This window comes from Nyctereutes procyonoides, unplaced genomic scaffold (genome assembly GCF_905146905.1).
Source record: "Nyctereutes procyonoides isolate TBG_1078 unplaced genomic scaffold, NYPRO_anot_genome, whole genome shotgun sequence".
NCBI lineage: Eukaryota > Metazoa > Chordata > Mammalia > Carnivora > Canidae > Nyctereutes > Nyctereutes procyonoides.
The window spans coordinates 26,204,875-26,228,710 of NW_026575030.1; the positions used below are offsets into that span (position 1 = coordinate 26,204,875).

Sequence of the window (23,836 nt, forward strand, 5' to 3'; positions counted from 1 at the left end):
GCGCGATCCTAGAGACCCAGGATCAAATCCCACGTTGGGCTCCCGGTGAATGGAGCCTGCTTCTCCCTCTGCCTATGTCTCTGCCTCTCTCTCTCTCTGTGTGTGACTATCATAAATAAATAAATAAAAATTAAAAAAAAAAGATCATGGGCTTCAATCAATAACCCTGTTTTGGATCTTGGCTTTGTTCTTTCTGGCAATGTGACTTGGTCAAACTACCCATATGTGGCAGAGACTAAGAGGTATTTCCCAATGTCCTTTCTCTCCTTCTTCTTACATAACACAGCCCCCTGAGTTTTAGCTGCACCAACAGATGTCTAGAGTCAAGACTACATTTCCTAATACCCATAGTTCTGGTTAAGGGAGTATATGCTGAAGCCATCTGTGCACTTTCTAGGTTCTTTTTGCTTTTTTTTTTTTTTTTTAAGAGAGAGAGATAGAACACAATCCAGTGAGGGGAGAAACCTGGGATAGAAACCCAGGTTCTACCCGGCATGTAGCCTGAGGTGGGGCTCGATCTCATGACCCTAAGATCATGACTTGAGTCAAAATCAACTGAGATGCCCCTAGAAAGGATTATTTAAGGGAGAAACCTAGCTTATTTTATTTATTTATTTTTTCTCCTTCACTTCTCATTTCATGGGGTCATAATACTGGAGCACCAGAAGTCATCTTAAACTGACATGAGGGCCATGCCATATGGACGGAAAAGCAGAAACCTAGAGTGATCCCAGGTCTCTGATGAATTTTTAAATGATCATATCCTGGACTGCTGCTTTTTTAAGGTTTCTGAAACTGTGAAATAGAACACACATTTTGAAAGTGCACAGTGATAGATGTACTGTGTAATGAATTAGGGTAAAGCTAGTACCCAGGTAGCCACTGCTAGAATTCTAGGCAGCCATTATGGGCTCTTCCTGACCATAGACCCTTTCTACTGTCATGATTTTATGGTAAACACACTTTTCTTTACAGTTTTCCTCCCTAAGTATGCAATAATAAATAGTACAGTTTAGTTTCCCTGTTTTGTAGGTAGATGGACAAGAAGCATCATAGGCATCAAGTGCAGCATACTTAGTTTTATATGTATTCTGTCTCCTGAACAGATTTTGTATTTCTTGGGCAAAAGGTACTTTTATATTTCATGTCAGAATAGTTCTTTGTATCTGAGATAATGCTTTGGTACTCAATAACAACTCACTATCTATTTCTTGACTGGCATCACAGTAAGACTCTGAGTATGTAATGTTTACTGTGCATCTACTTGTAAAACACCAAGACCATAACCTGGAATCCCAAGGCCTTCCCTGTGGATGAGACTCAATGACCAGTTTAATACAGTAACAACCAAGCAAGCAATCAACCAAAATATATTTGCTCAGTGTCTTCTGTGCAGGGACCTGTGCTGGTGCTGAAGAAGGCACAAAGCGATATATATACAATATGCTTGCTCTCATGGAGCCCACCCACAGTCTTATTCAGGAGGCAAGTCGCACCTATGTGAAATAATTAGACAACTGACTCTTATAAGAGTTCAGAAGTGAAAAGTTTAATGTTGTCTGCCTCTAGCAGTATATGCACTTGGATGCTTACATATGTCTTTATTAATGTGTAAGTTTCTGGACACACTTGTGCTTGTCTGTGCTTGAACGAATAAGGAAATGTGTAGGTGGCTGTGAATTGTGTATGTTCCTCTATGTCTTTAAAATTATGTGCTCTGCATTGTTTCTGAATGTCTTTGAGTACGTGCATACAAACACGTGTCTGTGTTTAAATATACGTCAATGACTTTACGTTTCTCAATATATTTATTTTTCTGGAAATTTATGTAATGTAAACATTTCTGTTTTTTGGTATATTTATGTGCAAGCATATTTATCTTTAAGAGGGTCATGTGAAGAGAGATTAGAAATTTAAATGATGGATGGGGGCAGCCTGGTGGCTCAGCAGTTTAGCACTGCCTTCATCCTAGGCCCTGATCCTGGAGACCCAGGATTGAGTCCCACCTCTCTGCATGGAGCCTGCTTCTCCCTCTGCCTGTGTCTCTGCCTCTCTCTCTCTTTGTGTGTCTCTCATGAATAAATAAATAAAATCTTAAAAAAATAATAAAAATAAAAAAATAAATGATGGATGGTATTTCAACTCGGGGTCCATAGGTGGATACATGACTCACATAAATGATCCTTAAATCAGGCTAGAAGGTTCTTCTTAGCCCTTTCTTGCCCTTCCTAGACATGGCTGACATTTCCTGGGGTCATTCCCACTTAAAAGGTACCTTTCTTGAAGCTGTCACCTTCTCCTTCCTTCTTGTGTTTTTGAACAGAGTGATTTCTATGTCCCTTTCCTTTTTATTCTCACCCCTAGGCTAGTTCTTCTCATCCCAGCTGGTTTTTCCTTAGTGATATTAGATGTGGTAGTAAGTTTTGGTTTACTAATACTTTTTAAGTCTCAGCAACTCTTTCTAAAGCAAAATTTGTTAGGATGGTAGGAAGCTAGGATATGGATTATAGGCTGCTACAAATTGTAGATGATCTGCTACTCCAGTTAAAAAGCTGAACTTGACAATATGTAACTCAAAACCCCTCAAGCTGTGTAGAGGGAGAACAATCTGTTTGGTTTTAAAAACACTTGAAACACACAGAGCAAATACTATTCATGAATCAATCCTAATTCCATGAGAACTAGGTAAATCCTAAAAATCTCAGATTAAATAAGATCTTAAAAGGACACATTTTTTTAAAAAAATTGAGTATCCACACTTAAAATTCAGACAGCCCTCTTGCCTGTTGGACAGGAAATCTTTTAAGATCCCCATTGGTTCTCTCTCTTTCCCATGTGGCCCACATCTGGTCCAAGGGAAACTCTCACAGAGCCTTTGCCTTGACATATTCTGGGTGTGGTGGCCACCCACACAGCCTCATCTATGCCCACCTCCAAAACAGCCAGCTCGCCAGCTCCCCTTCTCTCCATTTCTAGAGGGTCAGACACTCTAAGTGAAAAGATACATATCAAGATCATCAATGAGTATAGGAAAAGAAACCAACCTCTGGGTGTGTTTTGGCAGGTGTGTGTTGGGGAGGGGAATGGGTAGTCACAGCATAGTTCCTTTTAAAGGAAATCTTCATAAACCCCCTCCAATTTTCACACTTGAACTCTTATAGTCTTGATGAGGATGAATGCTTTGAGAACTTACTAGTTCCTTGAACTTCCTCTGAATTTACATCTTGCTCACTTTGGAATTTCACACCCATGATGTCTTGGTCAGAATTCTAACTTACCAACCTGGTACGCTAGTTTATATCTTTGGTCAAAACCTCTCTTTTAAATCCCATCTTGTCTATCCACCTGCTGAAATGACACCTCCACTAGAATGTCTTGAACCTAATAAAAATCAAATTCCTGATTCCACCCCTGTCCCTAAACTAATTCCACACTCTGCTTTTCCACCTCAAAAAACAGTATCATCTTCCCAGTTGCTTAAGCCAGAAACTGGACATCTTCCTTGATTCTCCCTATTTCTCATTGGCCTAAACTACTTCAACAGCCTCCTTCCTGATCTCCTTGTTCTCACTCTGTCCTCCCTCCAACCTGTTCTCCACACAGCAAGCAAAGTAATCTGTTTAAAAATGTGTCACTGGGCCCCATCTGTTTCCTCCACGAACTTTACTATATTTTCTAATTCTACACATATTTGCATGCTATATAGAACTTATGCTCCAGGAGAAAAGGGACCATGTCTGGTTTCTCTCCTCCAAAGTACCTCATAGTGACTAGCATATCATAGTAACTCAATACATAGTTGTAAAACACAATGAAAAACAAAGGACAAATGCCATTTCACATCATGAGTTTCCTCGGGTTTGATTCAGCTCCTCACAAACAAATAGCTTCCAGACATCCAGCTGCACCCCCACTTGCCTCCTTAAATATCTGGTCCTCCTCCCGCAGGCGCCTTTGCTCCACTTGGCGTCGACCACTCTCTTCAGCTTCTCGCATCCTCCGCTGCCTCTCGGCCAGCATGGCAAAAGCATGAATCCTCCTCTCTTCCTGTAGTCTCACCAGCTCTTTGGACAGAAAGTCAAACATGTCTGCCAGCACCCTTCCTTCCAGTCCAGCCAAATGGTTTTCAACCAGTGAGACCTTAAAAATAATAATACATTTTTAAGGATTCAAATTCTACTAAGTATGGGGATGTCTAAGGAGGGATGCTGGATTACCCAGAATCCTGACAGCCACTTCACTTTCAGAATGAACTCAGTGTTATTAGGACAATCATCATATAGTTTCACTCATACAGGGAATATAAAAAGTAGTGAAAGGGATTATAAGGGAAAGGAGGGAAAATGAGTGGGAAAAATTAGAGAGGGTGGCAAAACATGAGATACTCCTAACTCTGGAAACAAACAAAGGGTAGTGGAAGGGGAGGTGGGTGGGGGGAATGGGGTAATTGGGTGATAGGCACTGAGGAGGGCACTTGATGGGATGAGCACTGGGTGTTATACTATATATTGGCAAATTGAGCTTCAATCAAAAAAAATAAATTAAATTAAATAAGATAGGAATAATTAAAAAATTTTAAAAAGAGATATTATCACTAGGCTGGCCCCATCCCAAGAGTTCTTACTAAGAAAACTTATGATACAAACTTAGTCATAAGAAAGTGATTGCTCAGTCAGTCACTGACAGGTTAGATTCCTCAAATTATGATGAGGATTTAACAAAACGTTTCTGTTAGTATCCACACAAATTTTTTTTTTCATTTTTATCTAGAAGGTAGCGTGCTTCTATTTTCCCAGACAAGAAGGGAAATGTCAGGGTTTTTATTAAAAAGATTTTTTTGGAGCTCAATAAAATGGAGTCTCCAAGAAATTCACTCAGGATACCTTTTAATTTTTTTTAAAGATTTTATTTATTTATTTATGAGCGACAGTGAGAGAGAGGCAGAGACACAGGCCAAGGGAGAAGCAGGCTCCATGCAGGGAGCCTGATGTGGGACTTGATCACGGATTTCCAGGATCACACCCTGGGCTGAAGGCAGTGCTAAACCGCTGAGCCACCTGGGCTGCCCACCCTTTAATTTTTTAATGCTTGGTTCTTTGACACAAGTTTGGGGAATTTTAAGTTCTTGAATCATCAAAGTAGAGAACTGTGGGACTCTTTATTCTTTTAAATAACTTCAAAGTCATTAAGAACTATCTTTGAAACAGAGCAGGAAAAAGCCTACAGGTCTATGTAAGTGTTGAGGTAAAGTTGGGGCCTGGAGTATCTATTTATGGATCCTTCTGTCCTGGCTTTGACACCTGGAGAATAAAAGTGTTTAAGAAGATTGCTTCCGGGGGATCTCTGGGTAGCTCAGTGGTTTAGCACCTGCCTTTGGCCCAGGGCGTGATCCTGGAGTTCCCGGGACCGAGTCCCACATTGGGCTCCCTGCACGGAGCCTGCTTCACCCTCTGCCTGTGTCCCTGCCTCTCTATGTCCCTCATGAATAGGTAAAATCTTAAAAAAAAAAAAAAAAGAAGAAGAAGATTGCTTCTTTTGCAGCTTCATCCTGTTCCTTCTCCTATCCTCAGGTATAAGGGGAAAGGGCTCTTCTCCCAGTCTGTACTGGGTTCTGTACTCCTTCTGTACTGGGTTCTTCTCTGGTTTGTATCGAAGGGAGGTAACAACACAGATCTCAAAGGTGATGGAGCTACTGGTAAGACTGTCATTCAAGTGTGGACATCAGCCCCAACACCCTTCTCCTCCTCCTCCCTCACCTCCCAGCCCATACATGCTTTCTAACTACAAAGTTCAGCTTTACTTACATGATAGAGGGCGGTGGAAAGGAAGGGTCACATGAAGAGTGCCTAACTACTCCTTACATTATAAACTGATCATTCAGCCCACAGACCACAAATGAATCCTCTCCTTGTCTCAGGATCACAAGCTCCTTCAGTTGGGGGCAGGGGGGCAGATGCAACCTTTAAAACCCAAGATGGCTACTTGTTCATGTACAGCCTCCTCCCTCAGCAAGAAATTTGAGAATGCTAAGGTAGTGCAATCTAATTAGAAAATTAAGTAAAAATATTTAGGAAGGTGATTTTGCTGTGATCATATCATGCAATATATTACATAATAGGGAACTGTGCATTTTCTGCACTATTCCCCATAGAAAATACAAGAGGAAAAAAAAAAAGGAGGAGAAAAGGAGAGGATCAGTTGGAGGTATATGTGAGGTGCCCCCTCCCTCAGATTCCTGCATATCACTGATGTATCCAGGTAGACGGAAGGTAAGCAGGGTGAGAGTCCTTTGCTAAGTTACTGCTCTTTCCATTAACTCCTCCTTTAGCTGTTAGGTGACATGATAGCAGTTAAGTATGTGCCCACTAACTGGGACAGATGAGTTAAAAAGCCTGGACTGGCTTACGTGCACCTGCTAATGTCTATAATCAGAAACTTCAAAGGGCCAAGGAGGGCATTTTTCTACCCAGTTTCTGGGTCCTGGTGCTCCCATCTGAACAGAAGCACAGGCCCTGGCTCTCTCATTTCCAGGACTCTCAGACCTCCAGATTCAGAGACTCTAGTGTCCACATTCCCTTATTTCTCTAGTCTCTCTGTTGGGTCTGTTAGCCTTTGGTTTTCCTCCTCCCTTGCCTACACTAGCTCCTCCAAACTCAGAGACCATCCATAAGCCCAGTGTCACGTAAAAGGACTAATGTGCTCATTTCCAAGCTGCTTACCTTTTGTGCCCAATCCCACATGGCCCAAGCAGTACATGTGTTACTAAGGGCGGGTTATATTAACTTCACTGTGAGTTTGCTTTCTTATAACACCAAACTGGGCCAATTGATTCTTTTTCATATTGATTTATAGGTTAAGTGGGAAAGATAGTAAAATCCTGTCTACCCTTTGGTCAGCAACATTAAAAGCTGCACACATGGACAAATGCCAGAAGAAAATAGGAAAAACATTTACAGTTGTTGAGTAGAGCTGCAATTACCAGCTGTTGTCAGATGACATGATGAGAGCCACAGAATACCATGAGATCTTAACATATTTAACATGCAGTTTAACCAGCATGGGCTAGGTACAGTTCCAAAACTCATAAAATAAGTGCTGATATTTTAAAACAAATTTCCTGTCTTTTTTTTTTTAGCTTTTATTTTCATACTGCTAAACTCCCACTTAAATATAGTAGACTCATCAAATACTTAAGAAAATTGGAAGGAAAACCCTTTTTAAAATATGGGATTTGTCTTTTTTTTTTTTTTGCAAGTAAAATAAGACCATATTCAGTTCAGTGAGGGCACCACCCCCCCATTCCAATTCTAGACTGCAGCAGCATTGTTTAAAAATGCCAACTGATAGAGTGATGGGATGGGGGTGGTGGATGTTTCTTTTTTGTCGTTTCATTTACTGTTCTTATGATGCTGCTTGCGCAGTAATAACAACCTGGGGAGACAGATTCACAAGAAATAAAGGAAAGAACCTTGTGCTCATGCAGGTTTCTCTGCCGCTGTAAGGCCAGCGTCACTTGCTTCTCGGCTTTCTTCAGCAGCCTATCGTCCTCTTGCAGTGCATGGCTGGTGCGTAGCTCCTGGATCAACTCCAGTCGCTTTTCCTTGCCTTCAAACATCTGTAGCAAATCAAACCAAATCAGAAAGAAACTTGCAGGTTAGCATCCCTCGTGCGAGGCACAAGGACTCCTGCTGTGACTGGTGAGGCACTTGTGAACAGTGGTGAGTTTGGTTCTGCCTTCTGGGACCACAGAGCTTAAAGCTCAGCCCTCTTTTCTGCACATCCAGCTGCTCAGGTAGAGAAAGAGTTGTTAGTTGTTTACTCAATTTCTTAAAATGTCTCTCAAAGACAAAATGGTTACTATAGTGTCATATAAGAAACTTGAATCTCCCCTTCATTTTCTGTGCTCTTTCCCTAAGAAGACTGAGGATGGTATTTTTTATAGTCATGCTTTCTTTTTCCAAGAGATCTGCCCCTATTATAATACACAATCTGCTGTGACATTTTTCCTGGGGAAATATTCAAGGAGAGTAAAGAGTAATGCTGGACACGAGATGCTCACCCAGCTTCTCTGGACATACTAATTATAACTGAGTCTCTTACAAGTTACAGCTATAAGAGGACAAAATTTTTTTTTAGCTGGTGCTTTATATCAGTCCATTTTAAAAATTAAAGTGTGCTTGTACAAATAACATGGCAAAGGCTCTACAGTCAGGAAGACCAGAGCTGAATTTGCTAGCAGTTAACATAATCTCAGACTCACATCACTTGCCTGTAAAATGGGGTAACTAAAAGGAAAAAAATGAGATGATAGATGTAAAGAATATACAATGTGAGCTTACATTAGGGGTTCAAAACGGTAGTTAGTATTACTTATCTGTTTATTATTCAAATATTGCTAGCTATATGCAAACTCAAATAATTATAACTTTATGGAAAATCAGGGAATCCACTTGGTTTGTGATGTCTTAATAGTTAAAATTCAGGAGCACCTGGCTGGCTTGGTTAGTAGAGCACGCAAATCTTGATCTCACGGTCCTGAGTTGAAGCCCCATGTTGGGTATAGAAATTACTTACATAAATAAACTTTTTTAAAAAAAGTCTAAATTCAAGCAAGAAAATCGCTAGATTTAGCAATTCTAAGGAAGATATTAATTTCACCTTGCCTTGGTTACAACTGTGACAAACAGCAAGCAAGCAGGTCCTTTCTTTCCTTGACACTGTGCTGCCCACTTGGCAAACTATGACAGTAGAAAGGAATGAGCAGGTAATGCAAGAGTATATAGCTCCATAAGAGAGCAGGGTGCAAGAGGGAATTCACCCCAAAGAACCAGTACATACACATTCTATAAATCTATTCTCAAAGGAGAAGCACAGGACCAGTGGATGGACCCTACACACCATGTTCTGAATGACTCTTCCCCGAAGTAACTTTTGAAGGTAGATCACAGCCATTTCTATATCTTCTTCTTCCTAAAAGAACAAAGTAAGAATCAAGCAGCTTGAGAACAGCAGTGGTCAGCATCAAATAGTTTTTTGAAGACTTAGATCAAGCAAAAGAGATTATGCTAGATGCCAAAAAGATTTAGAGAAATAAATAAGGCCTACACTCTCATTGAACATAGAGTATTTTATTTTATTTTTTTTTTGAACATAGAGTATTTTAAATGTTACTTACTGTATTGTTAAAATTCATCATTTTTATAAGATATCATTAAAAAATCATATCAAAAGCAAAAAATTAATTCTATCCCTACAAATTAAGCCATTTTCAATTTTCTATATTCCTTTCCAGCAAAATCTTTCTTGAAGCAACAAGTATTGCTTATAATATCCCTTTTGCAATTGTTTTTTTTTTTTCATGTTTGATCAAGAGTAGACTAGGAATACAGCTAGTCTATGTCAGTCTAGAGTAAGGTACTTCTCACAAGAATTTAGATAAACTGGTAAAATCAGAATGGACAAGATTAGCCACCACGAAAATCACCTTAAATGACTGTTTTTTTGCTTTTGACAGTCTGCAAATCTATTAAAGTACCTCTGAATACAAAAGAAAGCAACAGAAATCAACAGCATAAACACATTTAATAGACAATGTGTTAACCATAGGGAGTGATTGGCACAAAATCTAGAAAGGTGGATGTCCAGAAGCATATCCTGGCCAGTCAGTGAGAGTACTACAGTATCTCTACATAGGTCACACAGGTGACCCGTCAGAGGCGCTAATGAGATCTGTCAACTCCTTTCCCTCTGACATAGGACAACAACCTTATTAATATGATCTGGCTTCTTGTGAGAATTGCCTTAAACAGGGAGATAATGGGCTGAGAAGAAGGGTTGCTAAGAATATCCCCATCTAACAGGCAGTTATCCTCCCATTGAGCAGTACATTTGTATTGTGTCATCTCTAGGAGTTTCTTGGTCAGGTTGGGGGTGAAGGTTTTGAGGGGAGAGGGTGGCTGTCAAGTCCGAGTCAGTCCGAAATCCTGACTAACTCTGGTATCTTGGCCAAACTGGGTTAGGAGATCTATGAAGGTGAGGTATGACCCTGGTCAGGGTGAATTCTTTGAGCCAGTCCTACCTCAGAAGCCAGCCTGTCCTCATGACATCTCTGTCACTTCACTCTTCTCTGACTTCAGCTGTCCAGAAGCCACCTCCCTATGTTGCAAGATGGTTATGGTAACTGACTGTCATTTGATCTTTTTTTATTTGACACACATTAGGAATACCTTTTGATGCCTATTTTTCTTGTCATTTTGCTTATTTGTGTGTTTGATGTTTGAAGCATAAGAATATATGCCATAGCAGTCAGATCTTGAGAAGGTAATCCTGTTAAATTAGGTTTGTTTTTAACCCAAAGTATCTAAGGATAAACAGACAACAATACTGAATTTAGCATTTCGAATAAAGTTTCAAACTTACATTGGAACTCATTTCCAAGGTTGGCGTTGGAAGCCGAGGTTGAGGTACAGCCTTTCTTTGAAGGAAGCGCAGAAGTTTCTTTGGTTCAAGAACTTTATTCTTCTTATCCAATATTGCCTGGAATAACACCAACTAGCGTCACTTCTTACCTTTGTATTTTCTTCCACTACTAGATCTAGACACAGGTCTGAATATCAATCAGAAACAATCTTCACTATGGCTATGCCAGAACTTTTTGAATAAGGCCAAAACTGGGTGCTTGTATGACCCATGGAATAGTATGATACTCCTAAACATCAGCTAAACACTCAGTAAACAGGGCACGTAGGTTTTATCCATTTTAATCAAAGATTTGGAGGTTTAAAAAAAATTGAGATTTTAAAAGTTTTGGTCATGTGTGTGTGCAAGCAAAATCCCTGACTCCTTTTCTTCTACAAGAGCCAATTAACTATTTAAAACAAGTTCCTGGGCAACAGAAAATTTCCCCCTGCCATAAATGACAGAAATCTGGTATGTTCTATTGTTATGAAGGAACTGAGGAGCATTAAAGGCAATTGTCTCCAAGTGAAGAAAGAGCTTTCCTTTGGCCATGAAAGCCTGCAGCTCACATTTTCTGAAACTGAACTTGTTTCCTTGCGAAAGAGTATGTGTGTGTTTTGATTTCAACATACATTTTATTGATTTTACTTTTGATCACCAAAAGTCCCCCAAATTATACAACATTATAATTTGTTATAATGGTTTTGTTCATTGCTTCTGTTTTCAGCCATATGGGGATACTTTTAATGTAAAAGTATCAAAAAGCCTGATCTCTGTTGTTTAAAAATCATACTTGAGAATCATGTTTTTCATCATATAATTTTTACATTAGTTTTTCCACAGAAAATACAGAGAACATAGATAAAAACAAGTACTAAGCCAAATCTTGAAACTAATAAACATATGCAAATTGAGTAAAATTTGAAACCACATGAAATTATTGTGGTTTTAACAGAACCCTCTGAGTTTCTACAAGATAAAAACTGACACCAAATACATAACAGCTCTAATATATAACAGTTCTACAATAACCACAACAACAGACTCAACAGAAAGCAGCAGCAGTCTAAAAAAATAATAATTCTGAAGTCAAGCATCTCTTGAGTGTGTTGCCCTGAAGAGCACTACAATGAAACCATTTTAAAACCAATCATTTATAATATGTTGGTAGGGATCTGGGAAAACTGGCACTCTCACATATTCAGCAATTAGTATGCATTTATGTAAGAAAATTTGTCAATATCCATCAAAACTATAAATGCAGGCATATTGTGGCCCAGCAATTCATGTCTAGGGATTTTCTTTTAGAGATGTTCATACATGTACTAAATGATATGCAAACAGCGTTATTTTTGATACAAAAAAACTTGGGACTGGTTAAACATGTTACATTTATATTATGATGTATCCATGCAAAAAATGATGTAACACAATTACGGGATGATCTCTAAGATATATTAAATAATAAAAGCACAGACAGAGCAGTGTGGATTATGTATTAACATTTGTGTAAAAAAACACATTTGTGTAAAAAAGTTGAAGATACTTATAGGTATTTATATTTATTTTTATATATTTCTAAATATACACATATACATATCTCTATATGGAGATATACATAGATACAGATATATTTGCCTGTAAGATATCTCTGGAAGGAAAGCATCTTATACCAAAGCCAAGAGTTCAGATAAAAACAAGGACAGTAAAAGAATGTGAATTCTTTGATACCATCAGCTACAACAAACATTAAACACTGCCCAACATCTAGCCAGATTAATATAAATCCCACCTATAGACTATTTACCTCAATTCCTATTGCTTTATAACAGATGTCAGGCTTTCAACAAAAAAACTAAAAGGCATTCCAAAGGCAAGAAAAACACAGTCTAAAGAGAGAAGTAACCATCAGAACCAGAGTCAGATATGATATAAATGTTGGAATTATCAGACAGAAAATTTAAAATAACAATGATTAATATGTTAAGGGCTCTAATGGAAAAGGTGGATGACATGCAAGAATGGATAAGTAATGTAAATAGAGATAGAAACTCAAAGAATCAAAAGGAAAGGCTAGAAATCAAAACATTGGAACAGAAATGAAGAATGCTGTCAATGGGCTCATCAGTAGACTCAAAAAAAAGAAAAGAAACCAGGAACTTGAAGATATGTCAATAAAAACTTCCCAAAGTGAAATGCAAAGAGAAACAAGGAAGTAGAACAAGATATCCAAGAACTGTGAAATGATATCAAAGGAATAATATGTATAACTGGGATACCAGATGGAGAAGAGAGAATGCAGAATAAAATTTGAAATAATAATAATGGCTGGAAACTTTCCTAAAGTAATGACAAACACCACCCACAGATCCAAAAAGCTTAGAGAACACTAAGCAGGACACACACGCACACGCGTGTACACACATACACACACACACACAAACACCTCAGGCATATAATATTTAAATTAGAGAAAACCAAAGACCAAGAGAGAAGTTTGAAAGACGCCAGAGAGAAAACACACCTTAACTATTGAAGAACAAAGTTAAAAATTACAGTGGAATTCTAGTCAGAAACCATCCATGCAAAAAGAGAGTAATGGGAAATCTTCGAAGTGTTGGGAAAAACTCCCACCAACCTAGAATTCTACACTCAATATAATCATTATTCAAAAGTGAAAAGATCACAATTTTAAACTTACTTCTTTCAAAAGATACTATCAAGAAAATAAAAAGACAAAAAATAAAAGTAAGAAGACATCCCACAGACTGGGAGGATAATCTGTGAATTGTATATCTGACAAGGGTATATAGTCCTTGGAATATATAAGAACTCCTACAACTCAACAATAAATAGACATTAAAAGTAATGTCTCTAATAAACAAACAAAAAGACAACCCAATTAAAAATGAGCAAAGGATCTGAATAGACATTTACCCCAAAAAAGATATACAAATGACCCTGGGGTGCCTGAGTGGCTCAGTTGGTTAAGTGTTTGCCTTTAGCTCAGGTCATGATCCTCGGGTCCTAGGATCAAGCCCTGTGTCTTCTCTCCTTCTGCTAATGCACACTCTCTCTCAAATAAATAAATAAATAATAATATAAATAATAAATAAATAAAACCTTTTAAAAAAAAGATATACAAATGACCGAAAGGCACATGAAAAAGATGCTAAAACTCATTAATCATTAGACTAATGCAAATTTAAACCATAATGAGATATCACAGTACACACACTAGAATGGCTAAAATAAAAAAGATAGGCAGGAATAAGCGATGGCAAAGGTACAGAGAAGGGGATCCCTGGGTGGCTCAGCAGTTCAGCACCTGCCTTTGGTCCGGGACATGATCCTGGAGTCCCGGGATTGAGTCTCACATTGGGCTTTCAGCATGGAGCCTGCTTCTCCTTCTGCCTGTGTCTCTGCCTCTCTCTCTATATATATCTATCATGAATAAATAAACAAAATTTTTTTAAAAAGGTACAGAAAAATCAGAATCCTCATACATTCCTGGCAGAAATGTAAAACAGTATAGCCCCTTTTGAAACAATCTGGTAGTTCCTCACAAAGTAAAACAGTTATCTGGTGACCCAAGAATTCCATTCCTAGGTACAAAGCCAAGAGAACTGAAGAACTTATGTCCACACAAAAATGTGTACACAAATGTGCATATCAGCATAATTTATAATAGATAAAAAGTAGAAACAACTCAAATTTTTATCAACTGATGAGCAGATAAACAAAATGTGATACATCCACACAATGGAATATCATACAGTCATAAAAAGTAATGAGGTACCTACCTACAACATAGATGAACTTTGAAAACATCATGCTAAGTTAAAGAAACCAGACATAAAAGGCCATACATTGTTTGATTTCATTTATATGAAATGTTCAGAATAGGCAAATCCATAAAAGGAAAGATTAGTGGTCGTCAGGGGCTAGGGGGAAGAAGGTAATTGTGAGTGACTGCTAATGGGTGCAAGGTTTCTTTTTGGGATAAAGAGAGTATTTTGGAATTAGAAATTGGTGATAGTTGAACAATCTTGTGAGTATGTATACTAAAAACAACTGAACTGTATATTTTAAAAGAATGAATTTTATGGTATGTGAGTTATATCTAAAAAAGAAATCATATAGGAGAAATAAAGACTTGCTGAGACAAACAAAAACAAAGAGAGTTCATTGCCAGGAGACCTTCCCTGTAATAAATGGTAAAACAAGTTCTCCAGGCAGAAGCAAAGTGACATAGGTCAGAAACTTGCATTTCTATAAAGAAAGGAACAGTGGCATACAAAGAATAAATGAAGGTAAAATAAACTATTTTTTCTTATTTTTAATTGATCCAAAATATAACTGTTAAAGCAACGAGAGTACAAACGTATTGGGTGATTATAGCATATGGATCAGTGAAATGAATGACAGCAATGCCAACAGACAGTAGGAATGAATGGGGAATAATATGCTATAAGGGACATATACTACATGTAAAGTGATAATATTATTTGAAGGTGAACAGATTATTTTATATGTAAACTCATATACTAGTTCACAAGAGAAACATACCTAAGTTTCAAAGAATAGGGATTCCTGCCCATAGGGCAAAGGAGTTAGAAGTTATTTCAAAAAGAGTGAAAATTCCTGCAAATTTAGAAATTTAAAAACCTAAATACTTATAGGTTCAAAACTGTAGCAGATATTTTTAAAAATTAGATACTAGTATTAATAAACACTCCATATCAAAACTAATGGAATATACTAAATAAAGCCAGTGTTTTGAAGGAGATGCTTAGCCTTCAATACTTATTTATAAACCTGATGAGTGCCTGAAAATTAATGAACTACATGTCTACTCTAAGTTAGGAAAAGAACTACAAAACAAAAAGAAGAAAGATATATATGAATGGGAGTTACTGCAACTGAAGTAGAGAAAATCAACAAAGTCAGAATTTCATTCTTTAGAAAAACAATACCAAGAAAATTAATAAACCCCCAGCAAAAATGAATAAGGAAAAAGAGTAAAAGCACAAATAATATTATAAATGAAAAAAGGCATGATTATAGTACAACAAACACTAAAAAGATTTTAAATAATACTATCAACAACCATATGTCAAAAAATATGAAAAGCTAGGTGCAACAAAATCTATAAAGAAAATGTAATTTTTCAGGATACCTGGCTGGCTCAGTTGGGTTATAAGTGTACTACTCTTGGTTTTGGCTAAGGTCATGATCTCAGAGTCATGAGATTGAACCCCTAAGTTGGGCTCTGCACTGGGCATGGAGCCTGCCTAAGATTCTCTCTCCTCCTCCTCCTCTCCCTCTCCTATACAAACAGTGTATGTTCTCATTCATTTGGGGAATATGAATAATAGTGAAGGGGAATATAAGGGAAGGGAGAAGAAATGTGTGGGAGATATCAGAAAGGGACACAGAACATAAAGACTTCTAACTCTGGGAAATGAACTAGGGGTGGTGGAAGGGGAGGAGGGTGGGGGGTGGGGGTGAATGGGTGACGGGCACGGAGGGGGACACTTGACGGGATGAGCACTGGGTGTTATTCTGTATGTTGGTAAATTGAACACCAATAAAAATTAATTTATAAAAAAAATTAAACTTAAAATTAAAAAGAAATAAAAAATAAATAAAATGTAATTTACCAAAACAATGCAGATAGTTCCGTAAGCAGTAAGGAATCTGAAGGAGTGGTTGGAATTTTCCCATGAAGAAAACATCAGTCTCATAATTTTAATAAGAATATTCTACCAAACTGAAGAAATAGGTCATTTTAAACCTATTTAAATTCTTTTCAAAAATAGAAAAGAAGGAATACTCCACAGTCATTTCAGAAGACCTGGATAACTCTGACACCAATGCCATACGTAGTCAAAATGAGAAAGAAAAAGGTGATTTCACTCATGAATATGGAATCAAAATTCTGATAAACGTATTAGTAAATCAAATCCAACAATGTATTGGTTTTTTTCTTTTTCAAATTTTTATTTAAATTCTAGTTAACAAATAGTATAATATTGGTTTCAGAAGTAGAAATTAGTGATTCATCACTTACATATAACACACAGTGCTCATCATAACAAGTGCCCTCCCTAATACCCAACACTGTATTGAAAATAAAACAACTTGACCAAGTTAGGTTCATTCCCAGTGCATAAGAATAGATGAATTTTGTAAAAAACAAAACAAAAACCTATAAATGTTCCTTATTACCATAATTTTAAAAAGAAAAATATATAATTACTTCAATTCATACAGATAAAACATGATAAAATTCAGCAGGAACCCATGATTAAAGTTTCAGTAAATGAGGAAAGAAGAGAACTTCCATACTCTAATAAAAAGTGTCTGAAAAAAACTCTTACAGAAAGTGAGAGAATAATGAACACAGTTCAGAATGGGTAAATGGAGATAGGGGAATGAGGTGAGAAAGAACCACATAGATACACATGAATTATTGTCAAAGTCCTAAATTTTTTTTAGAGAGAGAGCATGGATGTGTACCTTGCAGGGCTGGGGAAGGGGGGTGAGGTGGGGGAGGGAGAGAATCTTAAGTGGGCTCCACACCCACATGGAGCCACAGCAGAACTTAATCGTACATCCCTGAGATCATGACCTGAGCTGAAATCAAGAATCAGATGCTTAACCACCCAGGCGCCCCAAAGTCCCAATTTTGATTTTGATTATGGGCTTCTGTGGATTATTCTATTACTAAAACCAACTGAACACACAAACACAGGGACCAGTGATGAGATTATGTCATGAACCAGTGAGTCTCAAAGGGTAGTTCCTGCAGATCAGCATTACCTGGAAACTTGTAACACCTGCAAATACCCCAGCCCCACCCCAGACCTACTGAATCAGGAACTTTGGAGGGCCTAGCAACATGTGTTTTAACAAGTGATTCTGATGCATGCTAAAGACTGAGGAGCGTGCTCATAAATCACAAGTTCAAGAGTCTGTACACTTGTAGTCCAATTAACAAAAGGGAAGCACAGCTGGTAGATGCCATGTACTCGTTTCATGAGGACAACCATTGCACTTTTTCATGTGGTTGGGCTTTAAACCAGATTAGAGAGCACTTGAACATGATTCCCTTTCTTCCTGATGCCCTGGGAACATTCTAAAAGAGAGAAAATGAAGTCTTTTTGACTATTAAAACCAGCAGTAGGGATCCCTGGGTGGCGCAGCGGTTTGGCGCCTGCCTTTGGCCCAGGGCGCGATCCTGGAGACACGGAATCGAATCCCACATCGGGCTACCGGGGCATGGAGCCTGCTTCTCCCTCTGCCTGTGTCTCTGCCCCCCTCTCTCTCTCTCTCTCTCTCTCTCTCTATCATAAATAAATAAAAAATAAATAAAAAAAAAAACAGCAGTAATTCCTAACACTAGAAACCTGCTACCCCTAAACGCAGTGTCAGGTTTTATTATGTAGATGCAAAGTCAGAACTACTTTTAGGAAGTAACATGACTCCTGCAAATCGGGAGAAGAGCCTCCAGCAGATTTTCCTACAGCTTGAAATGAGGGGGAAAAACACTGGTTCAGCATAGCACTGGCAAATTCCAAAAGATGAAAGTCTGGAGAGGAGAAAAAATGTAGAGTGATGTGTTGAGAACTACTGGACACTGCAGTTTTGGAGATGGGGTATCTCACTGCAAAAGTCCTACTAATAGCATCTTGCTCTACCTTATGAACCTCTGCCAATTCATGGTCCATCCTTGCTGCCCTCTTGAGAAAACCAGCTTTCGTGGTAGTGACTTTTGGCTTCGGAGGTCTGATTCGGGGGTGTGTCACAAAATCTGGGAGACTTGACTCAAGTTCAACTAATCCTACAGGAATGAAGTACATGTTTTTAATATTCAGTGACTGCAGTTGGCGTTTGAAAGCATATTGTTAATTTTAGTAGCTGTTTGCCAAGTGGTTTCATTTGGAATTGATCAGATATATAGCTCACATAATTGAAGTGGCCCCAAAACATAAAGCAAATTTGTGCATAAATTAGCTCATGTTCTCAGTGATTTAGACCATAAAATGCAAAATGCATTCTAATAAAATATTTCCCTAAAAAAAGGAATGAGTTTTATGATAATAGCCAACAGAAATTTAGTGATCATATGGTACATGGGACCACCATTCTATCGGGGATGTACACCGATTTATCATATTCTGCTCTGGAGAGTTCAACAGTGTGACCACCAACTCATGATCTTGGCCATGTGTATGCTTCAACTTGTCAATGAAAATTTAATCTAGGGATCCCTGGGTGGCGCAGCGGTTTGGCGCCTGCCTTTGGCCCAGGGCGCGGTCCTGGAGATCCGGGATCGAGTCCCACGTCGGGCTCCCGGTGCATGGAGCCTGCTTCTCCCTCTGCCTGTGTCTCTGCCTCTCTCTCTCTCACTGTGTGCCCATCATAAATAAAAAAAAAAAAAAAAAAAAAAAGAAAATTTAATCTAAATAAGCCTCTCTGGGACTTGATGAGAAGTATAGCCCTCACCATGAATTTTATCCCCTAGTTATCCATTTCCTTACCCACTAGTTTTCTAGCACTTCTTCTTTAAGGGCTGATTTCATGATAAGTTCCTTGTTGACTTTCTAAAGCTTGTATAAAAGCTTTTTTGGTTTCATTTTTCTGTGACTTTATTAGTGATATTGAACACGTTTAAATGTTTAGTAGCTAAACACTGATATATTGTTATACAGTGGATTCGTTTACTTGGGTCTTAGGAGTTTTTATTGGTTTTTATGAACTTATATTAATAATAATAAATGTGTTCATTGCTATTTCTTGAAAATATTTTTGTTGTTTAGCCTTTAATCTAATATTTCTAGTACTTTAATACTGCTACTACTGGACTTGTAATTATGTAAATTGCTTACCTTCATAGGTGTTGAGATAGTAGTTTTTTACTACAAAGTCCTCTGAATTGTTGTCAGGGAAACGACCAAGACGAGACAGAGGTCCATAGACCTGTGATGCATAATCAGAATAATCCTTGATGATATTTCTTCTCTCCAACTTCCCTTCTATATTCCTTCCCTTTCCCGCAAGTTTTCTGATTGCTAGAATAAAACATACCTCTGTGACTATCTTCAAAATATTGTTCTGAACAAATGCATAATAATAGGCCAGTTCTACTTTTATTCACAGGGAAGCTACTCAGCGAAATGAATTTCAACGATGGCCACTCACTGCAGCCGGAATGTAATACTAAGAACAGAGGTCTGTCATCTGTGTGGACCAGTTTCATCATGAGACAAGTGCGAGTGACAGAAGCTGAGTCGATTAGTGTCCTCAGTTGGTATGCAACAGAAATCTTTTATAACTGCATTCCAAGCTCTGAGGCAAGAAGGGGTATTCAGTAACAGTTTGTCAAGCTAATGAAAGAAACTCAAAGTAACCCAAAAAAACCATGGTCAGTGGAGATTCGGAAAATTATTTTCTCCTAGGAAAATAATTGCAAGGGAGGAAAGACTACAGGTTCTTCGATAATCTCTTTCCATCTTGGCTCACACCAGAATAAAGCACAATGTATCCCAGCTCAGAGCTCTTCAGAACTGTTTGGCAGTGGGAGGGAAAATGCTCAGCTGTGCACACTGGGAGTTTACTCATTAAGGAGTCATGCTTACTACCTCCGCCTGTTCCTTTTCTCTCAGATCTATCACAGAGCCATCCCTGCTGAGGGCTCTACACTGTGCACTCTGGATGGGATTAAAATCATACTGTGGGACTGCAAAGTCTTATTTTAAGAGGTGGCTGCAGGCACCACTGCTTCCTCGTGGGCATTTAAGTTGGTTCTCCAAGCTTTTGTGTGGGACTTGGGGTTTTGAAACGAAATATAGTTTACGTTTGTTATGTATCTTTTTTTAATTAGTTTCAGAGGTAGAATTTAGTGGTTCATCAGTTGCATATAACACCCAGTGCTCATCATATCAAGTGCCCTCCTTACTGACCATCACCTAGTTATCCCATCTCCCCATCCCCCTCCCCTCCAGCAACCCTCAGTTCATTATCTACAAAAGTTAGTCAATCATCATTAGTTATATCAGGTACCGAAAAGAAAAAATGCTGACAATATCTAAGTGCATACCTAGCAGCTAGTTAAAAGTTATTTTCTCACATCAAGAAAGCGTTAAAAGTTCAACTAAAAATAATTCTTTTTGTTCTCAACTAAAAATAATTCTAAGGAATTTTTATAATTGTTTTACTTTTGCTAGAAAAATAACAAATTTGATTTTTTAAAAATCATGATTAATCTATTATGCATATAAATTGTCAATTAGCACATATAATTGATATTATTTTATAAGTAAATTACATTATAAGTTACTAAGCAACCAAAATTATAAAGTTAAATAATAAGTTAAAAATTTTTATTTAATTTTAATTTTTATTATTACTTTTTTTTTGAGAGGGAGGGGGCGCTAGCAAGGGGCAGAGGGAGAGAATCCTAAGCAGGCTCCATGCCCAGTGAGGAGCCCAACATGGGGCTTGATCTCACGACCCTGAGATCATGACTAGAGCCAAAATCAAGAGTCAACACTTAACCAACTGAGCCATGCAGGTACCCTCTTTTTAATTTTTTTTAAAAGATTTTATTTATTTATTCATGAGAGACACAGAGAGAGAGAGATTGAGAGAGAGAGAGAGGTAGAAACACAGGCAGAGGGAGAAGCAGGCTCCATGCAGGGAGCCTGATGTGGGACTCAATCCTGGGACTCCAGGATCACACCCTGGGCTGAAGGCAGGTGCTAAACTGCGGGGCCACCCAGGCCCTTTTTAATTTTAATTTTAAAATATTACATAGTTATTCTTTTTTTTTAATTTTTTTCATAGTTTAATCACCCACTGACTGCTCTTTTTATGTGTACAGATATAGTACATAAACAGATACACAGCATACCCATGTTATTAAAATTTCATGGGAGGGGGTAAGGAGAAAAGATGTCTAAATGTATCACTTAGGAGCAGTAATAAAAAAGGTTGAGAAAATAGGGCTCTCTATCCAGGACTTCAACCCATGAATATGGGAAGCCCAACCCCTTTCACACGCACACATGCACACACACACACACTTACCCCATAGTGTCAATAACCTGACTACCTGTTGGAACATCATTACTTGGTTTTCTTAGTGAAGAATTTTCCTCCACTCTTCTACTTTTGAGAAGTAATTCATCTCTTTTACTTATTTAATAACATTAGGATGCAAAAGAATTCTATCTAAATGAGGTTTGATCAAAGATTCAAAGCAAAGCCAACCCTCCCATTCTCTTCATTGTTAATATGACATCATTACCTACTACATGTGTGTGCTGAATCTGTGCCAACTTTGCCTCCTTCGCTTCCTGCAGTTGAGACCATCGGGCATTCAAGTGCTTCATGTTCACTTCATTTTGATTCTCATCACGTTTCTTCAGCAACTCTTTTAGAACTTCCAGACGAATCTCCTGTAATCTTTAAGTAAATCACCAAACATAAAGAAGTGTTTGTTATCTCAGACTATTCTACTAGGGAGAGAGGAAACACCTGCCATAAACAGAATCTTCTCTTTGGGCTGGTACCATATTCATGTATTTAAAACGACCACTCTATCAAAGTGTGACAGATACATTGGGTGTTTGGGGGAGGCAACTCCTAGTGGATCTCTCTATAACAGGAATATGTATGGGACACCCGGGTGGCTCAGCAGTTTAGTGCCTGCCTTCAGCCCAGGGCATGATCCTGGAGACCCGGGATCGAGTCCCACATCGGGCTCCCTGCATGGAGCCTGCCTCTCCCTCTGCCTGCGTTTCTGCCTTTCTCTCTTTGTTGTCTCTCATGAATAAATAAATAAAATATTTTTTAAAAAGGGAATATGTATGGGCATAGTTCTGAAAGGCAAAGAAGAGTATGCCAAGTAAATAAAAGGGTTCTCTAGGCAGATGGGTCTAAATGAACAAGAAGATGTCTGTGCACAGTTCCAGGTCCACAGGTATTGGCTGGAGAGTTAAGTAATACGAGTGAAGAGAAAATGAGACAGCATGCTATTTTAAGAAATACACGTGAAAATGTCAGTGTCTGGCACATATAGACATTAATCAATCTTTGTTTCCTTTCCCCTTCCCTTCATCTTGTTCTCCTAAAGTTGCCTTGCTCATGTTTATGCAACCATGCACACATGACTTCAAAATCTGTACCTCCAGCCCAGGTATTTCTGAACCAGAATTCCTATCTACTTGAATTTCCGGCTACCCTGACAATCTCAAAAAAATTCACTTATTTTGTTCTCCCAGAAATCTACCCCTTCTTACATCTTCTTCCCTCCCCTAACAATTCCTCCTCTAAAACACTTCTTGCATCCAGTCCCTAGCTCATGTTTTTTATCATCCCTCTCCTAACTTGGACGCTAGTTGCTAATCTAGTCTCTCCTTCCAATTTTGCTCCACACAGCTGTCAAGATTTTCCTTCCTAAAAATAGACATTTGAACATTTTACGCTTACTTAAAAATTCATAGAGTAATTTATTCAGTCACTCATCTGTCAAATATTTATTAAATCCTCACCATATGCCAGGCAGGAAACAAACAATGATGAACAAGATCAAACACATTCTCTCAAGAAGCACTGTTCTATTGGAGCAGGCATATCAACTAGCATTTTTTTTAAAGATTTTATTTATTTATTCATGAGAGACAGAGAGAGCGAGAGATGCAGAGACACAGGCAGAGGGAGAAGCAGGCTCCATGTAGGGAGCCTGATGTGGGACTTGATCCTGGGACTCCAGGATCACGCTCTGGGCCGAAGGCAGGCACTAAACCGCTGAGCCACCCAGGGATCCCCCAACTAGCATTTTATAAAACAAAGAGATAAATACCAGACCAAAAGAATGAACAACATGGGAGAAAAAAAGAACAGGACAACTATGGTTAGCGCTATTCCCAATGGATCCAGGAAGATGGAGAAGGCTCCCTTACAGGAACTATTACCTCTGTAGTCTTGAAGATAAACAAGGATTGAGATTTGCCACATAGACAAGGAAAAAGTGAGGCCTTGGCAGAGGAAAGTTCAACTCAAAGGACTAGAGACAGAGCTAACATGTCATACTGGTGGAGCTTCTCAAAGTGGACTTATAGGAGAAGGTGGAGAAGTAGTGAAAAGTGAATATGGAAAAACAGGTGTTTTTAAAAATAAGCCAAAAACCAATTGTCACCTTTCTCTCTGGAGTTAGAAATTCTAGGTTCATTCTCAAGTTCATCACTTACCTCAATTTCTTCAGCCATATAACGGACATAATAGTACCTATCCCATAAGGTTGTCAGCATTAAATGGGTTAATGGTAGAACAGTAGTTCCCAAACCTGAGCATGCCTCAGATAATTTGG

General features: G+C 38.3%; 1 protein-coding gene across 1 annotated transcript in view; it reads right to left on the minus strand.

Annotated features, from left to right (window-relative positions):
• The window catches only part of CFAP91 (cilia and flagella associated protein 91), an 89,565-nt gene that overhangs the window by 23,296 nt on the left and 42,433 nt on the right, over positions 1-23,836 (minus strand). Inside the window, exons 8-14 of the mRNA XM_055316565.1 lie at positions 21,773-21,930; positions 19,353-19,535; positions 18,162-18,304; positions 10,420-10,536; positions 8,899-8,970; positions 7,469-7,615; positions 3,919-4,140 (exon numbers count right to left, since the gene is read on the minus strand). Coding sequence (XP_055172540.1) covers positions 3,919-4,140; positions 7,469-7,615; positions 8,899-8,970; positions 10,420-10,536; positions 18,162-18,304; positions 19,353-19,535; positions 21,773-21,930 — 1,042 coding nt within the window. The remainder of the gene's footprint in view (positions 1-3,918; positions 4,141-7,468; positions 7,616-8,898; positions 8,971-10,419; positions 10,537-18,161; positions 18,305-19,352; positions 19,536-21,772; positions 21,931-23,836) is intronic.